This window comes from Phoca vitulina, unplaced genomic scaffold, assembly GCF_004348235.1.
Source record: "Phoca vitulina isolate PV1807 unplaced genomic scaffold, GSC_HSeal_1.0 scaffold72, whole genome shotgun sequence".
Taxonomy (NCBI): domain Eukaryota; kingdom Metazoa; phylum Chordata; class Mammalia; order Carnivora; family Phocidae; genus Phoca; species Phoca vitulina.
In genome coordinates this window covers 5,592,573-5,613,156 of record NW_022589775.1, presented here as the reverse complement: position 1 = coordinate 5,613,156, position 20,584 = coordinate 5,592,573, and the positions used below count along the sequence as shown (strand labels likewise).

The following is a 20,584-nucleotide window of genomic DNA, read 5'->3' as shown; positions in this document are numbered from 1 at the left end:
ATGCTCAGTGGGGAGTCTGTGGGAGATTCTCTCTCTCCCTCCCCTCTGCACCCCCACCCCCCACTCACGTGCTCTCTCGCTCTCTAAAATAAATAAATGAATCTTTAAAAGGAAATTTTCTTGGAAACCAATTCCCTGAACATGGCCCTCTGCCCTAATATGTCTCATGCACAGCTAGGCCAAAGTTGTGTTCCTAGCAGGACTGCACTGGAGAGATCATTAGAAGAAAAGAAATTGTTCTTATGAACACACATAGACACGTATTAAGAGGTTTCCATATCCCAGTGAGCAATTATGAAACTGCTAGAAATCTCTCTTACAAATTAGACTTAAGAATATGAAAAATGATCTAAAAAAATATGAAAATAATTTTATGAACTGAGAGGAAGATTACTTACAAGTAAAATTTTAATTTACTCTTGCTTAAAGTCTTATGCACTAATTTATACTGTATATGTTATGAAATAGATACCCTCAGCCCAGATTTTCAAGAGAACGGAGATTGTGGTAGATAATTTTTATGTGTCAACTGGACTAGGTTATGGTGCCCAGTTGTTTGGTCAAATACTAGTTTTGTGTTGTTGTGAACACATTTTGTAGATTTAATTATCATTTACAATCAGTTTACTTTTAAAGAGATTGTTCTAGATAATGTGGGTGGGTCTTGTCCAATCAGTTAAGGCCTTAAGAGCAAGAACAAAGGTTTCTCCTAGAGGAAGAAATTCTGCCTCAAGATGGTAAAGATAGCAAGAGGGGAAGAATGAAGGGGGGGAATAGGAGGGGGAGACGAACCATGAGAGACTATGGACTCTGAGAAACAAGCTGAGGGTTCTAGAGGGGAGGGGGTGGGAGGATGGGTTAGCCTGGTGATGGGTATTAAAGCGGGCACACTCTGCATGGAGCACTGGGTGTTATACACAAACAATGAATCATGAAACACTACATCAAAAACTAATGATATAATGTATGGTGATTAACATAACATAATAAAAAAAAAGGGTAAAAAAAAAAAAAAAGAAACCCTGCCTGAGTTTTCAGCCCCCTGGACTGCCCTAGGAGTTTTGGACTTGCCAGACCTCACAGTCATGTGAGCCAATTCCTTAAATCTCTGTGTGTGTGTGTCTCTCTCTTTGTCCATATGTATCTCTCTTTCTCTAGTCACATCCTGAAGAGAAGATGTGGCCACACTGTTTTATAGTTTTTGAGAACGTTTCCACCATCAAGAGAAGCTTAGACATTCATAAGGGGGAGAAGTTTACTCTCAAATAGTTCATTCTGGTAGAAGGGTATCAACCCCCCACCCCCTTCACAACACGCACACACACATACAGTGCTTCTCCTTTCTTGTGAAGGCAGGGAAAGTCATGAGGACCATGCACGGACAGTGTGGTGGCTGGCCAGAAGTGGCGACAGTAATCTTATCCTATACAATAGGAACATTTTATATAATAGGAGCTCAACAAATGTTTGTTCAATGAATGCTTAACTGAAAACAAAAATTTTTGAAGCAATTAGATGAATAAATGCACTTCTGAGAGAATATAAATCTCTCAAACAGGAGCTATGTCATATATTTCAACTCTTATTTAACCTTTCTTCTTTTTGTCCAGAAAAAAAAAATATATATATGAAACAAAGAAAACAAATAATGTTGACCCAGTGAAGACTTTTGAAAGTACAGGATGCATTCACTAAACGTGTCATGTTAATAAAAGGAATGGAATATCTGTGGGATTTTGTGCCCTAGTGTCACTGAGGAGACAATGCAGAAGATTATCTATGTTTCTTGGAGGCTGTGAGTTAGGGTGACTAGTATTCTCTGTTCCTCTCTTAAAAAGCTGCAGTGAGTCATTAGCATTGGCTGAGTGAAAGGAAGCTGCTCTAGGAGCAAACGCTGCTTCCATGGATAGGCAGCTAGTGTTTGTGTTTCCTCTGGACCAAGAGGTCTGTCTCTAGAGCAAATGGATGCTAGCAGAAGAAAGCTGGATGGGGTGTAGCCCTGATGGTGGGTAGGAACTGAGGGTGAGAAGCTAACGAGAAGTTGTGGAAGAGTGTGCTGTCAGGTGAATGGTTCAGTGCAGAAGATTCCAGGGAGTTGGGTGGGGTGATAACAAGATGGCTTCTGGAAAACACACCACAGTCTCCACTAGGGAGAGAGCCAGTACTCAGACACCTGTGAAAACTGAGGATATTCAGCAGCAAAGGCAGAATCACAAGTAGCACTAGCTAATTGAAGACTTTTATGTCCCCCTGAACACCTTAGAGTATAACCAATCTGTTACTTAAGCAAAATGAAGTATAGCCGAACTTCTTGCAGTGAGGGGCAGACACCAGGAGAGTTTTAGCTGTGATTCCAAAGAGAGGTGTTAAAAGTGAGATTCTGGGTTCAAATGGTGTCAAGGCAGGAAATTGATTGGGACTGGGCAAACTTATTACATGATACTTTAGGACTAGTCAGCATAGCAAAGAGAACATACTGATAACAAGCCTCTCGATAAGCAAATGGTTGCTTACTTTGGGCTCTGTTTTTCCATGTCTACAGACCATTTTCTCCAAAAACCTAGTCCATAGGCGTTTCCTGAAGCATACAGTGAAATGGTTCGTTGGTTTAATCTCATCTTTTCCTAGGAAAAGTTTCCTGAAACAAAGAAGTCACATTGACACAGGGAGTCTAAACCGTACTGAGACAGATGACCTGAGTTCTCATTTTCTTTCCTCCTGTTCTTTCTCTCTGGTTTGAACAGGAGAAGTCAGAAGCAGCACTTTGATGGAAGACAAGGTAGAGCAAGGAAGTTAAATCAAATGATCATGCCACCAGTGGCCTGCCGAATTACATGACAGGCCTAAATTAAGGGAAAAGGGAGAAGCCTTGATGTAGCTGTAAGGCTGGTTTTTAATTTCTACTGGATTGGAATTAACTACTAATGTGAGATAAAGATGTTTCTTAATATCTTAATGTGATCATAGATCTGCCCATGGAATTGTTCAGAGATCCAGGCTAGTTAGAGCCCTCAGGTCAAGTGTGAAATTGAATAGCAGGAGAAAGATGAAGCAATTTCCTAATTATGCCCTACTGGGTCCAGCGTGTTTAATACATTAGTTATATTTAAAATCAAAGATGACCATCCAACAATTCTCAATTCCTTTTCTTTTTTTTTTTTTTTAAAAGATTTTTTTTATTTATTTGAGAGAGAGAGAATGAGAGAGCAAACACATGAGAGGGGGGAGGGTCAGAGGGAGAAGCAGACTCCCTGCCGAGCAGGGAGCCCGATGCGGGACTCGATCCAGGGACTCCAGGATCATGACCTGAGCCGAAGGCAGTCGCTCAACCAACTGAGCCACCCAGGCGCCCTCAATTCCTTTTCATATTCAGCTGTAGAGTTAGAGTTTCACTCACTGAGTCCTAGATAGGGTTTGTTACAGTAATTAATTTTTTGATCAAACTAAGTAAAAAAAAAAAAGATACTGAACTTAATTCATGAAAAAATCCATCTTTTCATTTATCGTTTCACCATTTATCGTAAATCAGAATGAACATCATGGAAGCTATGAAAACATAGCTCTCACACCTCCCTCTGCTGGGAACATGATTGACTGACATCTCCAACCACCAGTCTCTGAATCTACCACCGCGTTCATGCCGACGTCATAACATGCCCTCTTCTTGGCCAGTTACTGAGCTTGGCAGGGATACTAAGGCAGGCCCATCTCTGTGAGACACTGAACTCCTTTGATGGGTAACTTGGAACTGCCCTGAAGAAGATTATTCCAACCCAACATCCCTTCTTTGCTTCTCTCTTTTCTTCACTGAATTCAGATCTGCATCATGGTCTGATGACCCTCCCAGAATTCTCCAGCTACCTCTCCATTTTCCCTGACAGGCATTTTCTCCAATAAATTTCTTTTAGGTCAAACCCTGTTTGGTAGCTATTTCTCAAAGGACTATAACTGACACATTAGATCAACAAGAGTTATTTTTTTTAATATGAAATGGTAATTTTTTGGATTGTCAGTAATGAGTTTTATGCGATTTCCTCACACTTTTTTTCCCCTCACACTTTTTTTGAAGTCCCTGTTCTTTGTATTCCTATTGAAACTTTAAATTTTTGTCCCCATTTTTGTGCTTGCTGCATGATGGTAAGTTAGAATTGTATGTGTGTGAACTTCATGAAGGCAGGGAATTTATGCCTTTGTTCAGCACAATGCCTTTTCTATAATCAAAACTCAGTAGGGACGCCTGGGTGGCTCAGTAGGTTAAGCGGCTGCCTTTGGCTCAGATCATGATCCCAGGGTCCTAGGACTGAGTCCCTCATCGGGCTTGCTACACAGGGAGTCTGCTTCTCCCTCTGCCTGCAGCTCCCCCTGCTTGTGCTTGCTCTCTGTCTTTCTCTCCCCCTCTCTCTGACAAATAAATAAATAAAATCATAAAAAAACCTCAATAAATATTTTGCAGTGAATGCCTAACTAAAAACAAAATTTTCTAAAGCAGTTAAATAAACAAATTCATCTATCAGTGTACATAAATCCTTAACCTGTAAGATATATCACATTTTTTTAGTGTATGTGCTGCCGAAGTGAGCACAAGATATATCACATTTTTAATTATCCTTTAAATTCCTTGTTTTCTATTCAGTAACATATTAATAAAACCTATGAAACAAACAAAACAAAACAAAAAGGTGCTTACCCAATGAAGACTGTTGAAGGTGCTGGATACATTCAACAAATGTATTATATGAATAAGAAAAATGGAATGCCATAATTCATGGTAGAGAAAAGTTTATTTTAAATGTCAATTCTATTTGAAATACACTTAAGTGAAAGAATCCTAGGAGAAAAATAAGAGAAAAATCTTAGAGAGTAACGAAAGGGACTCTGAGCATTGACATAAAAATGAACATTCAAGGCTTATCTCATATGTCTGATTTAGAAAAGGTCACAGGCCAAGGTTACTTTGTCCACAATGAATCACATACTTCTGGGAGAGATGATGATGGCGAGTCTTGGTGATGCAGATCATCAGCAATCGCAGATATTGACAGACTACATGTTAAGGTTTCATAAGGTACAGACATAACGGTGAGATAATGGGGAATATTCAGCAAGTTGATCTAAAAAAGCGAGAGCTAAAGGCTGGTTGGTAACAAGTTGACTGGCAGCTCCTAGAAGAAAAGTAAGTTGGACGACTGAAGCTGGACCCACAGCCCAGAGACTGGAAACCAGTGCTTCCATAACCAAAAGGCCCAAGGCCAATATTTCCAAATCCCAGAGACCCCATGTAATTTGTTTGGCAGGGACTGAAGAAGAAGGAATTCTTTGGGTGGAAGCAGGATGTCTGGTAGGGTCTGGCCCCAGCACTGGATGTCCCGCAGCTGATGGGTTCATAGCAGGTCTCCTGATAGCCATCAAAGACAGAGGAACCCAGCTGGTAGGTGCTGGGAGAGTAGATTTCATTGCTGGGGTAGAAAGAATCATAGGGGGAACCTGGGTACCCCAGGTAACCTCCAAGAGAGCAGGAGGAGAAGTTTCCAGGGCAGCGATTGTAATGCATGTCGACTTCTGAGTTCAGCTGAGTTGCAGAGAGGTTTGGTGAGTGTGACTGTTACCTTCTACTGGACGCTTATATACCCTAGCAATGAGTTAGTAGCATGTGCCCATCTTAATAAGAATGCTTAATTAGTCTCCAGTCAAAATGAAATACATTAACCTTCAAAGGCTTTTTTTTTTTTTTTTACAAAAGCAAACTTTTAAATGAAAGAATTTCATTAGGTTTTCAAAGCAATTGTTTATGAGTAAAGATGTCATCTCTCATTCAACTAGCTTGGGTAGATGAATATAATTGTATGGTGATTGTCCCTATAAGACTGGTGTTTTATTCATCCTATCCCTGAATTGAATCTGAATGGATAATACAGTGAGAATTGAATCTGAATGGATAATACAATGAGAATTTTGCTCCGTTTAAAGTTCTAAAAAAATACTTTGTTGTCTGGAGGGCATATTTATTTTGTTCCAAGTTTAGGAACCCAGTTGAGAACAGAAAAAATAAAAAAACCCACAGTCCTTATTATCTGTTTCATCTCCCACATCTTGTGGACCTTATAGAAGAAATAACCCACTAAGAACTCTTAATTGGTAGAAAAGCTAAGTGAGTGTCCTACACATTTGGATTTTGGTTTTCTTACAGCACAAGTACCCAAGCTGCTTTTGTGTGTATAAGTTTTTGATTTAAGAATGAAGGGCCTAGGGCGCCTGGGTGGCTCAGTCGTTAAGCGTCTGCCTTCTGCTCAGGTCATGATCCCAGGGTCCTGGAATCGAGCCCCACATCGGGCTCCCTGCTCCGCGGGAAGCCTGCTTCTCCTTCTCCCACTCCCCCCTGCTAGTGTTCCTGCTCTCGCTATCTCTCTGTCAAATAAATAAATAAAATCTTTAAAAAAAAAAAAAAGAATGAAGGGTCCAGGGGCTCCTGGGTGGTTCAGTCAGTTAAGCATCTGCCTTCAGCTCAGGTCATGATCCCAGAGTCCTGGGATTGAGCCCCTGCGTGGGGCTCCCTGCTCTGCAGGGAGTTTGCTTCTCCCTCTCCCTCTGCTGCTCCCCCTGCTTCTGCTCTTTCGTTTGTGCGCTCTCTCTCTGAAATAAATAAATAAAATAAAATAAAAAAATGAAGGATCCAGGGGTGCCTGGGTGGCTCAGGCAGTTAAGCGTCTGCCTTCTGCTCAGGTTGTGATCTCGGTTCCTGGGATAGAGTCCTGTGTGGAGCTCCCTGCTCAGTGGTGAGTCTGCTTCTCCCTCTCCCCCTGTCCCTCCTCCTTACCTGCTCATGCTCTCGCTCTCTCTCAAATAAATAAAATCTTAAAAAAAAAAAAAGAAGAAGAAAGTGTCCAATATTTGCAGGAGTACCTTGAAGATTACATTGTAAAAATACTGAAGTCAAGGAATCCTTGCCCTGAACTTGACTTGCTTTTTGATAGAAGTCATTGATAAATTATCAAGCTTAATCCCCATAAAGTTTAAGTAAATTTTTGGTAGGGTTGATGTTTTGAGAACAAAAGAATAAGCACTGCACATTAAAAATGGGCCTTTGTTCTCTTAGTTTCCATTCATAGGGTAGTAATTTTACTGCAGAAGGTAAATAAAATCAAGAAATTAAGGAAGTGTCTACCCCATGTAGACTTCAAGGAACGATCAAGTGTTGGAAGAATTCATAGTTACAAATGATCTTTATAAGTTGATATGGGATGGGAGGGAATAAGAACAGATGATAATGTGAAATAAAGAGTGAACGCCATTGGGACCTCTGATGTGACACATGTGTCAGGTGACATATATATTCTGCCTAGAGGACTAGTATCCTAAGTATTTTTCTAGACTCTCCCATCAAGTGCATCACTGACAACCACAAGCAGAGTAGTGCATGGGTGCAGGAAACGGCTTAAAATAACCTGTGGGAATGGGCAAACCTCATAAGACACCCATCTTCAAAAATTGATATGTTGTTTAACGGAAATGAGCTGAGACTTATTCTAGAAAGAACTGAGATTACTAGGTGGCAGTTTTAAGGGAAGATTCAGCTAAAAATCTAAGACAAGCCACTTTTGTAGGTAATGAGATGTCCATCTTGAGGGCACTGGGAATACCTTGTCAGGATATTGTAAATGGGATTCCAGTCTGGTAGGGGACTGGAGATTATTGCTAAACTCCCAAATTGTAAACTTTATGGGTCTGAACATTTTGAGTAGACAAATTGTTTTTCAAGCATGTTTCATTTATCACTTAAATATAGTTTGTCCTCTGTTTCTAAAATAAACGATTCTTATTTATTAGGCTTCTTAATTATGAATAGCAAAAAGCATTCTACTAGATCCCAAACCTTCCCATTTTACTTGTGAATAAAATATTGAACATCAAAACATGCATATAGGTATTCAACTCACCTAAATTGAATTTGCTTGTTTGCTTCAATGTCATCCACTCTTAGATCAGCTATTTCTACGAAAGAATATTCTATGAGTCAGATATTTGGTAATTTTTGAACATTCTTTTCTCAACCAAATGGAGGATTTTACACTCCAACCCTTTTGTTCAGGAGTGGAAGGGAAATGCCTTAGTGTGAAAGGAACGAATCAAACATCATAGAAGCCACAGCAAGATAAACCTTCTCAATCTCTCCTCTTCCTCAAGGTATCAATCTTCATTAGCCTACTACATAGAAGTGGAATACAAGCCATAGAACAAGAAAAAAAAAATGACCATTATTTTAGAAATTTTGTAATACTTGTCAGAAACACCTGAAAACAATTTAAGTCAAAGTGATGTATGTTGCTTTCTGAGGCAAGGAAGAATCTCCTTAAGATGGTTCCTTTGGTCTAATACTTCAAGGCAATTACCTTATAAACTTTCTTTAGAACAAGAACATTTTCCAGGTTCTGGGGAATTTTTTTAGTGATAAACACTGCCTCTGATTAGAGATAGAAATACATGGGGGTGTTTTTGCCACATTTTTGTGATTTTTTAATGCTTTTTCAGCATCTTAGATGAATCACCTCTAACATTCCAAAATAATATAAAGCGATTTTAATATTTAACTTATGCCACCATAAACACACACACAAAAGAAAGAAAAACTAAGATCAACTCCTATTAGTCTGCCCATAGTTTAAGCAGGAACATGGGAAATAAGGGAACCTCAGTTAATATTTCACCGAAGCTGTTCAAATTGAGATCTGATTTAAAAAAAAAAAATCCTCATACATCTTGCATATTACCCCTGCTGCTTCCTGACGACACTATTCATTAAGTAAACTTGCTTGACAACAATCAATGTGTGTTTTTGTTTAAAAGAAATGACTATGAATAGATCAGTTAGTTAGCAAATTTGCTATCCAGATGGCAACAATTTTGAGACAGATTGTGAAAGGGGTATCAATTATTTTTAGTTAAGCCAGCTTTCCTCATCCCAGACACTGTCTACCTCTGAAGCAGTTCTCTGAGTGATCTGCTGGGTGACCTTTGGCAGAGGTTGATGACTAATAGCTTTGAAGATTCAACACTATTACCTGAATTCAAAGGCACAAACATTACTGCACTTTCCAGTTGTAAAACCACAAACACTACATATGTTTGATTATGATGATCTTTTCAATTCAATTAAAAGCAGAAGGTAACCTGTTTTTATGTGTCATGTGGCTGGCACACCCAATGATAAGGGTATATAAATGCCCCAGTCCAAGAAGTGGCATTCAAACTCAGAACCTTCTCTTTGTACAGCACATCTCCTCTCACCATGTCCTACAACTGCTGCTCTGGAAACTTCCCCTCCCAGTCCCTTGGGCAACACCTGCGCTACCCAGGATCCTTCTGTGGCTCATCCTACCCCAGCAACCTCTTCTGCAGCACCAACCTCCGCTCTCCCAGCACCTGTCAGCTGGGCTCCTCCCTCTCCAGTGGCTGTCAGGAGACCTGCTGTGAGCCCACCAGCTGCCCGACGTCCTACCCGGTGTCCAAACCCTGCCAGATGTCCTGCTACCCGTTGAGGACCTCCACGCTCTTCAGTCCCTGCCAGACGAATTACACCGGGTCTCTGGGCTTTGGCTCCAACGGCTTTCAATCTTCGGGTTGTGGCTCTCCCTCTCTGGGCTTTGGATTGGGTGCTTTCCAATCAGTGGGCTATGGTCCCAGTGCTTTTTCATCCCTGGGGTGTAGATCCAGCTTTTACCGTCCACTCCACTCTTCTAGAAGCTGCCAGTCTGCTTTCTACCAACCAACTTGTGGATCTGGCTTCTACTAATCTTATGTTTGAGCATAATACCTACTATGTCTAGAAATTTACCACAATACCAGCTATGTCAAGATCCATGCTATCTATCGATCTCTGTCCTAACATTAGCTTACAAATTTGACTTGTATTGTTACATATTATGGTTTAGCAATAATTTGAATTCTGGTAATCGGAAAACACATTCACTGAAGAAAGATGTCAGAACAGCTTTCTTGTAGTTATATAAACATGCAATATTGAAACATGTTTCTTTCTTAATATCTTTCTTAATATCTCCTAGTTATCTCTCCTAGTGCATTTATTTAAAATTTTACAAAATGGAAAAATGTAAGCATAAATAAAAATATGTTACATGGCACTCGCATATATGTTTTTATATGATCTGTTTACTCTGTGTCTTCAAAACTACTTCTAAATATCTGACTGGATATTTCTGTATTTGTATTTATCATTCAAAAATTTTTTACTTAAGGGGTGCCTGGGTGGCTCAGTCGGTTGAGCATCTAGCTCTTGATTTCAGTTCAGGTCATGATCTCAGGGTTGTGGGATTGAGCCCCACATCGGGCTCTGTGCTCAGCACAGAGTCAGCTTTTCCTTCTCCCACTGCTCCTCCCCACTCATGCTCTCTCTCTCTCTCTCTAAAATAAATAAATAAATAAATATATTTTCTTTTACCTTAAAAAATAAAATCATCAACTGTCTTTTTGGTTTGAAAGAAATTATTTCATCTTTAATGTCCACTCCATACCTTCATATGATAAAATCTAGAAACACATTTTTAAGACTACAAACCATTGTGGCCTTTTGTTCTCTATGGAGTTCGAAATTTCAATGTTTTTATATAAAATAATTACAAATTGTAATGGATATTAAATACACTACATAATTTTGGAAAGGAGGTTACTCCAATAAAATATATCCTAAAGTACATGCAAAAGTGGAGTTAAGCTCTCCAGTAGGAAGTTAGACGTTCCAGTCCAGTCACCCCACTCAACTGACATAAGAAACCAAGTCTCAAGTGTTGAATCACTATATGGTACACCTGAAACTAATATAACACTGTATGTTACCTACACTGGAATTAAAATAAAAACTAAATAATAATAATAATGAAAAAAAATCAAGTCTCTAAATGAAATATCTAATACATTCCAACATTTATTAGTAAGTAGGCCCAATATCGTCAGTCCTGTAGGTCTGATAAAGTCTCAACTTGCTCCTGCTTTTCGGTTGTTCGGTTACTAACACTTGTTTGAAAATAACAGCAACAAAACAAAACTCAAGACCAAGGCAAATATTCTATTGTCACAGCATTCAGCTAAACATCCAGGCAGCTGATAACCCGGGAATCAGCAGTTCTGCCCCGGACTTTTATCCACTGAGTCAAGGACAACATTACTAAAGGCATAGATAACTAGATTCTTACCCATAGGGTAACCATATGTCTTTGTTCATTCTGTTTGTCTCAGCGTCCAGTCTCATTTGGTAATGGTCTTAGATTTTTTTTTACTTTTTATTTATAATGAGTGCTAATTGAATTAGCATAAGTGAGATTGGTTTGGGAGACTTCCACTTTGGTCATGCTTTTAGCTCGTGAAGTATAAGATGCATGCATAGTGAGCAGAGTTTTTACTTTAATCAACATTAAATCTGAAAGAAGATAAGCCTTCTCCTATCCTTTCCTTTGTTCATTCTTTTTTGAGTAAAAGAGAACTATAGCTTTTCTTTCAAAGACAGTGTGCAGAGGGATCACTGAAAGACAACTTACATTCAGATACAAGCGGTAGGACCGCTCATACATTCAAATCGTGGTGGAGAGTCATTTTTTTTCTAACCTAGCCAGTAAGTTATGGCTCTTCCCATAGGCCTCAGGAGGCAATAATATACACCAAGTTACCAGTAGGTGGAGATAATGAGAAATTTGGGAATTACCGATGGGTTGTACATGAAATACAGCGTGAAATTGAGGCTGCCACGCAGCATATAAAGAATAATTTACATTCTCTTGCTGGGGTGGCTTGACCATATATTGTTTAAATCTGCAACTATTCTTTTTGTCTGAGAACGTCTTTCTTCTTTAAATTTTGCAAAAAATTATTTTTAGGAGCAATGAGCTAAAATTGAAAGTTCATCTTCAATGAAAAAAGTGATTATAGAATTTCTATTCCTAAAGCAAGTTGACAGTGAATATTTAATTTGTATAACAATTTGACGCCATTTACTATCCCCCATGGGGGTCAGCAATGTCACTGACCACATGAAAAGTTAGAGACAATTTTGCTGAAGAAGCATCAATGACTACTTCAAAAGAAAGTAGAAGTGTTTTGTGAGGTTTTGTGTGTGTGTGTATTTATTTATTTATTTAAGTGAGTACGTAAGTAATCTTTACACCCAATGTGGGGCTCAAACTCATGACCTGGAAATCAAGAGTCACATGCTCTTCCGACTGAGCCAGTCATGCTCCTCCAAAGTAGAAGTTTTTTTAAGATGATTGTGATGAGAGAAATACTCTCTAAAGGCCTGATATACAAAAGAAGCCATTTTAGACTTCTAAGTCAGCATGACTGTACATAAACTTTGTTCAACCAGAAGCCTGATTTATGGCCCACCATGCATGTATTGCACATCTGCTTTGTGAATGAGTAGCCTAAAGGAAAACCATCTTGTCCTTGAGAAATTGATCAGTGCTCCTACTCCCCGAATTCCTTGATGTTAAAACTTGGGATTTCTGCCTATATGCTCATCTACAATTTTTTTGAGCTTTTCCAAGATGTAGAAAAGCCTATGATCCTGTAAAGACTGTTCATTTTCTGGAGCATTTTCTTTCTCCTGAAGATCCTGTTTCCTGGGCAGCTGTCCTAACTGGGGCTCGAATAAGACTCTATTTTCTTTCTGTATTTGAGTTCTCTTTTTGGTAAATTTGCGTCACCAGTTGCTTCCAAAGATGATAATTTATTGTTAGCAGTTGCAAAAGATGTGTTAATAGATCACTGGGATGCATATATTTTCATTGAGGTCAAATAGCTATTCTAAATGATTTTCACTCACGTTAAACCCTAAGTTTTCCTGTGCATGCAAAACAACACACACACAAAAGCAATAGCTGTTGGTGTGCTCTTCTATTAGCAGCAGTAAAACTTCACTAAGGATTAGATGAAGGCAGTTTTATGTCTGTATTTGTCAAATGCTTCACGTAGAAAATGAACAAATTCCAATAATGGTTTGATTTCTTCATTCATTTGAAGGGGAGCAAAATCTGCCACCTCAAAATATTCCTCCTTGTCATGTCAATTATTTTAAGCTGGTTATTTTTAAGAAAATGCAGGCACAAAAGAAGATCTGAAAATTGAGTAGAAATTACCCTTTTATAAGATAGATTTATATTCATAAGGGAAACCTCTGTTTGTAAGATGTCTCCCACCCTGTGCCAGGAAAAGGGGAAGGACTCAACAGTCTAAGAACTCTTGTCAGTGGAGAAGGTGAGGACCTCAATCTGCATAATAACTTCCGCCTCGTTTACTGAGCTTTTCCTGGTCACCTCCATAACTGACTCCCTACCCCCAATATCTTCCTTTGTCTTTAGCTGAAGATGGTATTTAAGGTGATGACTTTGGCCATTTCAAGGAGTTACTCGCCACCTTAGAGTTATAAAGTTATTAAACTTTTGTTTTACTTCTGTTCATCTGTTTTAAATCAATTTAATTATTAGACCAGCCGAAGAACCTCAAGCGTAGAAGTAAAATGTTATTCTCTCCAGCACAGTATGAAGTATCCAAGTAAAGTTCATAATGTTCTGATTGACAATGTTAATGTCAAGTTATTTAAAAAGGTCAACATTGAAGATAAAATTATTGGTTGCCTCAGTAATAATAAAAAAAAAAAGCAAATCTGGTAAAGGACAACATCTTGGTAAAGACAAGTAAGATTCCTATGGAGAAGAAATAACAGTTTTTAAGTATTGTAAACAAATAACTCATAATTGTATCCAAACAAACTGCAATATTCTGCTAATGAAAGTGGAGGCAGTAGTTTTAAAACTTTAAAAGCAGTCATGTGTACCCACAGTAAGTTAATTTGGCAATCAATGCTTTTCCTTACCTCATCAATCACCTCTGTTGTATTATTATCCTTGTGCCTTTGTGTTGCTGTTTTTTAGGCTGTTAGTATGCTATTTTACATAATAAAGCACACACAAGAGATTTTCTTCTGTTTCTTGCTTGGGCTACTATTCTGCCAAACTAGATTCTAAATCTCCCCCACTCCCCCCCCAGCCCCACATACCTATGCTACTTCTGAACCAACAGTACTCCTTTTCTCTACTCAAGGACTTCCCCATTTTACTCAGATTGCCTCCACTCCTTCAACCTGACTCACCAAGATGGGAATGCAGTTTACAGTTTCTGGGAGATGTCACAAGATTTTGGCAATTTTACTTTTTTTTTTTTTAATTTTCAGAGAAAAGCTTCTAGGAGCAGCAGTGTTTGTTGGGGCATTTGAAGGGAAATTAAGAAATCTGTCAAGTTACGTAAGAATCATCTTTATCTTCTTATTTAGTTTATTTTTTTAAATTTTTAACAAGAAGCTGATCATCTCTAATTTTTGGTTGCTGATATTGAACTTGAATATACCAAGTGAGACGTGAGAGGGTTTTTTTTTTTTTTTAAGTTATTTTTGTTCATAGTGTTAGGTATTGAGGAAGGGAACATCATGATGTGACACTAATAATAATAATTAAAGTGAAGAATATAAGATTTGTCACAGGACTCAGGATTTCCAGGGATCTCTTCCTGAGAGGTAGTCAAATATTTCTCTCTCAGTCTTTTATTAGGTATTATAGTTAATACAAATATTTTCAAATGAAATTAGTTCACCATTCCTTCATGCTTTTCTCCTAAACTCTAATTTTTTTTTCATTTTTACTCTTTATTCTGGATACTATTCATGAGGCTAATGAAATGAGATCCCATAGGAGTTGAAGCCTATTCATATAAAGGAATTTCTGTAGTACCAGAGGTAGTCAGGTACTCTTTGGTTAAAGAATGAGTTGCATATTAAAAAAATCCAGAAAGAACAATAAAAAATAGATTCAAGAGGTCAGATTCTACAAGATCTTTGATTTATAAAGTTTGACAAGCTTCTAATCCTTTTGAGTTTTTATTCCCTTATGTCTGGAGAGGTCTATAGGACATAATGTTTATCTTTCTCACAGGGATGTTTGAGCATTAAATGAAAGCGGTATATCTTTTTTTTTTTTTTTTAAAGATTTCATTTATTTATTTGACTGAGAGAGACACAGTGAGAGAGGGAACACAAGCAGGGGGAGTGGGAGAGGGAGAATCAGGCTTTCTGCTGAGCAGGGAGCCTGATGCGGGGCTCAATCCCAGGACCCTGGGATGATGACCTGAGCCTAAGGCAGACGCTTAATGACGGAGCACCCAGGTGCCCTGAAAGTGGTATATCTGATACCCCTTGTGCCCTCCCTTATATCCTCATTCTCTCAGCAGATCCCAGGCACAGCTACAATGAACAATTTCAAGCAGACTTCAACTCTCTTTGCAAGACAGTTTTTTCTCCTCCCAAACACAGCATTTCTTTCACTCTATACCTGAGCTTCTCTTAGGTCACAGCCAGGAAAACAAATGGAGCCCATGATAATCCTCCTTTGCACACTGAATGAAGTTCCAGGAAGTTAACATACATCTGGGACAACATTGAACCAATGAGAGAGATGGATAAATGCTGATAAAAGCTGATGGATAAATGCTTCTGCCTGTTGATCAGATCTTGGGGTAAATAATTCTAAGAGTCATTCTATAAGTTCTTAAAAAGGCCCAGAAGGATTGAGTTCCCATTGCCCACTGTAATATTAACTAAAAAATATATCCCTTCATGAGATTTTCCTCTCTGATTTTTTTAACCTTCCATGATCTCCCAAACTTGATCCCTGGGATCTTGTACCAAGTAAACCTTCTGCACCCAAGTTCTTGACTTCAGTTCTATTTTGGGGAGATGGGGATAGAGGCTAAGACTAATGAACATAAATGTTGTCAACACTGCTCAGCTCAGGTGTGTTGTTCTTAGCTTGAAATGTTGAACCTTGGAGAAGCACCAGGAGGTTATTCACATTTCCTTAACCAGTTACTCCCTACCTAAGATTATTTTGAAACTCACATGTGTTTATAGGTAAGGCTCAGGAACACATCACCTGTGGTAGGCAGGGATCATGGCACTTAGGCTAACCAACAAAGAGCATATATAACATCTGTCCTGGGAGTTAAAGCTCATCTTTTTCTGCTGAAAATCCACACTCAGATGCTAAACTTTGAGGTACATGTCTATTGATATATAACCTCACCTTATAAATTATATTATATTCTTGTTGTCTGCATTTCTAGTTTATGTACCAATTTCTTTGTTTTTCTTTATCAGCAAAAATTCATGACCCTTATTATCAGCCAGTGTCACTGACATTGAGACATGCAAAATATGGACCTCCAGGAAATGAACATTCCCGACAGGAAACATAGCCAATGTCAACAGACACTTGCTCAAATCTATCATATTGTATGTGCCTAAACCCAGTCTCAGAGTCCTATTCCCAAATCCATAAAATATAAAAACTACAGGCAAATAATTATAATAAAAAGAAGATGAACAATATATTTGAGTGCCAGATTACAAAAATTTATTAGATTAAAATTTTCATTTTCAATTGCTTTTCAGTGAAAATCCAATAGCATATATTATATCAATAGTACAGAATTTAGGACTTCATTTGAGATTACTCATTAAGTTCAGTTGGCCAAAAGTAAGTGCTACAAGCAACTGATGATTTAGGAATAAAAGAAGAGTAGTAATTGGTGGAAATGAAAACAATGGCTGTACTGAGTAGAGACTTTGACATCAATACTCAAAAGCATCTGAACCCTCAACAAGTTGCTCTATAGAAGCCAGATCCACAGGGTGGTCTGTAACACAATGACTGGTAGCTCCTAGAGGTGAAGTAGGATGGGTGGCAGAATCTAGATCCATAGCTCAGAGAAGGAAAACCATAGAATCTAAAACCCAAGGGTCCGAAGCCCTGGGATCCACAGCCCAGTGAGTAGCAGCTTCTGGATCCATAGCCCAGGGAGCAACAGCTGCTGGACCCAATGCCCATAGACCCAGGGTAAGCAGTCCAGCAGGGACTGCAGAGCGTGGAGGTCCTCTGGCGGTAGCAGGACATCTGGCAGGGGCTGGACACCACACGGGATGTCTGGCAGCTGGTGGGCTCACAGCAGGTCTCCTGACAGCCACTGGAGAGAGAGGAGCCCAGTTGGCAGGTGCTGGGAGAGCAGAGGTCAGTGCGGTAGACCAGGTTGCTGGGGTAAGAGCCGCAGGAGGAGCCTGGGTAGCGCAGGTAGCCCCCAAGGGAGCGGGAGGAGAAGTTTCCAGAGCAGCAGCTGTAGGACATGTTGGCAGGAGATGTGAGTGTGACTGAGTGACAGTGAGAAGATTCTGAGGTTGCATTTCATCTCTGGACTGGGGTGTTTATATACTCTCAGCAATAGGTGTGGTAACCTTCACGGTCATCCTTGACATATCCGTGCGTCCTCATTTACATGTGGGTAACTCAGTAATCTCTGTAATTGCAGTTGAATAATTTCCCACATTTGGATTTATGGATGCTATAATTTTGGTGTTACAGCCAAAGCCAGTGAACTCCTCCTCTGTCAGAAATGCCATGAATGTTTGACGTTTATGTTCATCCCATCATGATGAGGAAAACACCACAGCCAGGACAGCCTTTTCTTGGGCTTATGCTACCTACATCTGCTTCCTGTGGATCAACATATGGTTTTTCTGATGGATGCTTTCCTCCTAAGAGTGGGGAATGAAATCACATCATTTTTTTTTTCCTGGTACAATGGATCAGAGGCAGTGTTTCTACCTGGATGGAGCCTTCCAGGAATGATCCACCTTTTCACTATACTCCACATGCTCCAGAATTACTTGGTAGTAATTTGTTAGAGAGAAAGAATGCATGGAGTAGTGGTTACCCAGTGGGTCCCTTGTCCAATGAAGAGAGACCAAAAATAGGTAAAACAAAGACAGAGATGGCTAGACGCTGGCAGACACCTTGCCACATATCTAAAGATAAGGTGACAACATAAGGGCTCAGTGAAGCAATCCCAAGGAAGATCAATCTAGGCCCACCTCTAGGCAGTCAAGAGGAAAACGCTAGTCTGATGAGGGCGCCTGAAGGAGGAACAGAGAAAGCTCAGAGATTTCAGCCTTTTTTCTAGTGCACTCTTAAAAGATGATCTGTTCCATCCCAATGTCTTTAGAATTAGAACCTTTCAAATTTACTATATTTTATGAACGTTGATGTATTATCCATGTTATCATCTACATTTATAAATATCCAGGGCTTCTAATGTCTTAGAATGTCTTAGCTTTTCACTTCACAGGTTTTGAATGATTTTCTTGCACTCGCGCAGCCTGGTACCACCCGCATTCTCCTGCCTAAATGTTTCTTTTCCAGGTCCCTTTTCCTCTGGAGATACATGAATCAATCTCTCTCCTCTCTTCTTCTCTTTCTCTCTCCCCAACTTTATCTGTCCCCCCACCATTTTTAATTCTTATATTTTTTTCTGTGTTTAAGTTTGGTTTTCTCTATTTTCCTTGTTTCCTTGTTATTTTTGCCATTGCTTAACTGTAGATTCAAATTTTTTTAAAAGTTTGATAATTTATCATATTCTTAGAGTGTAACAGGCTGCTTTCTAAGTTCAATGTTAAAATAAAATCAGTTAAAAGATAAATAAAATAGGGGGGCAAGGATGGTGCAGTTGGTTAAGTGTCTGATTCTTGGTTTCAGCTCAGGTCATGATCTCAGGGTCTTGGGATTGAGCTCCATGTCAGGCTCCACCCTAGGCATGGAGACTGCTTAAGATTCTCTCTCTCTGTCTCCCTCTGTCCCACCCTCCCACCCACCCTCTCTCTCTAAAAATAAATAAATAGGGACGCCTGGGTGGCTCAGTCAGTTAAGCGGCTGCCTTCAGCTCAGGTCATGATCCCGGCGTCCTGGGATCGAGTCCCACATCGGGCTCCTTGCTCAGCGGGAAGCCTGCTTCTCCCTCTGCCTGCCGCTCCCCCTGCTTGTGCTCTGTCTCTCTCTCTGACAAATAAATAAATAAAATCTTTAAAAAAAAAAAATAAATAAAAATAAATAAATAAATAAATAAATTAATTAATTAATTAAAATCAGTTAAATGATATTCTAGGCCCAAGAGACTGTATTATCATGGTTGATGGCAAAGTTTAATTTTACTAATAAAATTGTAATAAACTCACAACAATAATATTTAATGTATTTCAAAATGTGCCACATGCAATATTAAAGCACATTTGTCTCTGTAATATATTCTTGGCATTTCTCCCTAGGGATCATTTCATTTAAATTTTATAAGGTGGAGAAACATTGAAGATTTCTCAATAAACATATCAGTGAGGTATCCAAGTATGTATTTTTTTCTATAAATTATCCAAAAACAGTGGTTGAGAACATGAGCTCAAATGCAAGTTGTTTATTTTGGAGAGGATACCAGTAATTATCTGCAGGAGTATGAGAAATGTGGCAGACAATGGAAGGAAGGCAATGTGGGGTGCGTTAGTAAGCCAGGCACCACTGTAGACAACTGAAACCCAATCCTAGTGGAGAATTCCCCACACAGGGCTCAGCAAGTCCTTGTGGAGTAAAAAAGTCCTTGAGCAGAGTTTTATAGATACCCCCAGTAATCAGTACACTTCAGAGTTTAAAGATGATTATCCAGGGGATGTAGGCAGGGTGTGACAGCTTCTGTTGGGAATGAGGTGTCACTAGAAAAGCAGAGATACAATAAATATGGAAAAGAATAAGATAAGATCTGGAAGGATCTGGAAGGATAAAATCGGATAAGAAGAGCAGAAAGGTGTGAAGTCACATGGTGAATTCAGCTCATATTGCGAATTACAAAGTAAAGCATATATGGTGTGGAAATGGGAGACAGGGTTGGAAAGAAAGGCTGAATACCCACAATTGTAGCATTTGAATTTCCTGAAATTTGGTAGGTGTCATCTTTTACCAGTGAAACTACTCTAATAGGACTTTTAAATGGCCACCTTCACTGTAGATCCTCAGTTATTTGAAGCATTCCCTTGTATTTTAAAAATAAGTAAGTCATTCAAAATTATGTAAAATTAGCAAGTTAACATTTCTTAAAACATTGAACCCTTCTTCTCAATGAGAATAGAAAATCTGTGAAAATACATCATCATCATCATCTCTGTTTGAAAACTTCAGAGAAATACCTGAGTATTCCAGAGTCCCAGAGGTACTATATGGGCCAGAACTGAAGTAAATAAATAAGTAAATAAATAAATAAATAAGCCTACATCTGGAGTTGCTATTCTCTTAAAATTATATGTTGATTTTGAAAGTAGTAACCGAGAGGCTAAGAGAATTCCATAAACTCACTGGGCTTAAGAAATAAAATTGGAATTCAGCGTCTCTTGGAATTGAGATCACGGCAAATATCCCAGACCTTAGAGAGCCAAATCCTAGAAGTAAAATTGAAGTGCTAATAAATAGCTCTTCATAAGGACTGAAGCCCAGGTTTGAATTATCTCAATCCTTGATTGGATAAAATGATCTAGGATGCTGGTGACCTTATCTTAACAGCCTGCCTGAAACATAAGTAAATTCTTTCTGGAGGAAGCTAAATTATTCTGGGATGTATATGTGTGTATTTCATATATATATATATGAGATATATACTATATTTTGAG

The 20,584-nt window shown here is 38.9% G+C and overlaps 3 protein-coding genes across 3 annotated transcripts; 1 reads left to right on the top strand and 2 right to left on the bottom strand.

The window, feature by feature from the left end:
* Positions 1-5,098: 5,098 nt before the first annotated feature.
* Positions 5,099-5,551, bottom strand: LOC116624978 (keratin-associated protein 15-1-like). Its single transcript, XM_032393253.1, has one exon. It carries the CDS (start codon positions 5,549-5,551, stop codon positions 5,099-5,101), a length of 453 nt encoding a protein of 150 aa, XP_032249144.1.
* A 3,723-nt stretch (positions 5,552-9,274) lies between these two features.
* Positions 9,275-9,787, top strand: LOC116625052 (keratin-associated protein 13-1-like). Its single transcript, XM_032393350.1, has one exon. It carries the CDS (start codon positions 9,284-9,286, stop codon positions 9,785-9,787), a length of 504 nt encoding a protein of 167 aa, XP_032249241.1. The 5' UTR covers positions 9,275-9,283.
* A 6,919-nt stretch (positions 9,788-16,706) lies between these two features.
* On the bottom strand, positions 16,707-17,282 carry LOC116625049 (keratin-associated protein 13-1-like). Its single transcript, XM_032393347.1, has one exon. The coding sequence runs from the start codon at positions 17,229-17,231 to the stop codon at positions 16,707-16,709; it is 525 nt and encodes a 174-aa protein (XP_032249238.1). The 5' UTR covers positions 17,232-17,282.
* Positions 17,283-20,584: the final 3,302 nt, after the last annotated feature.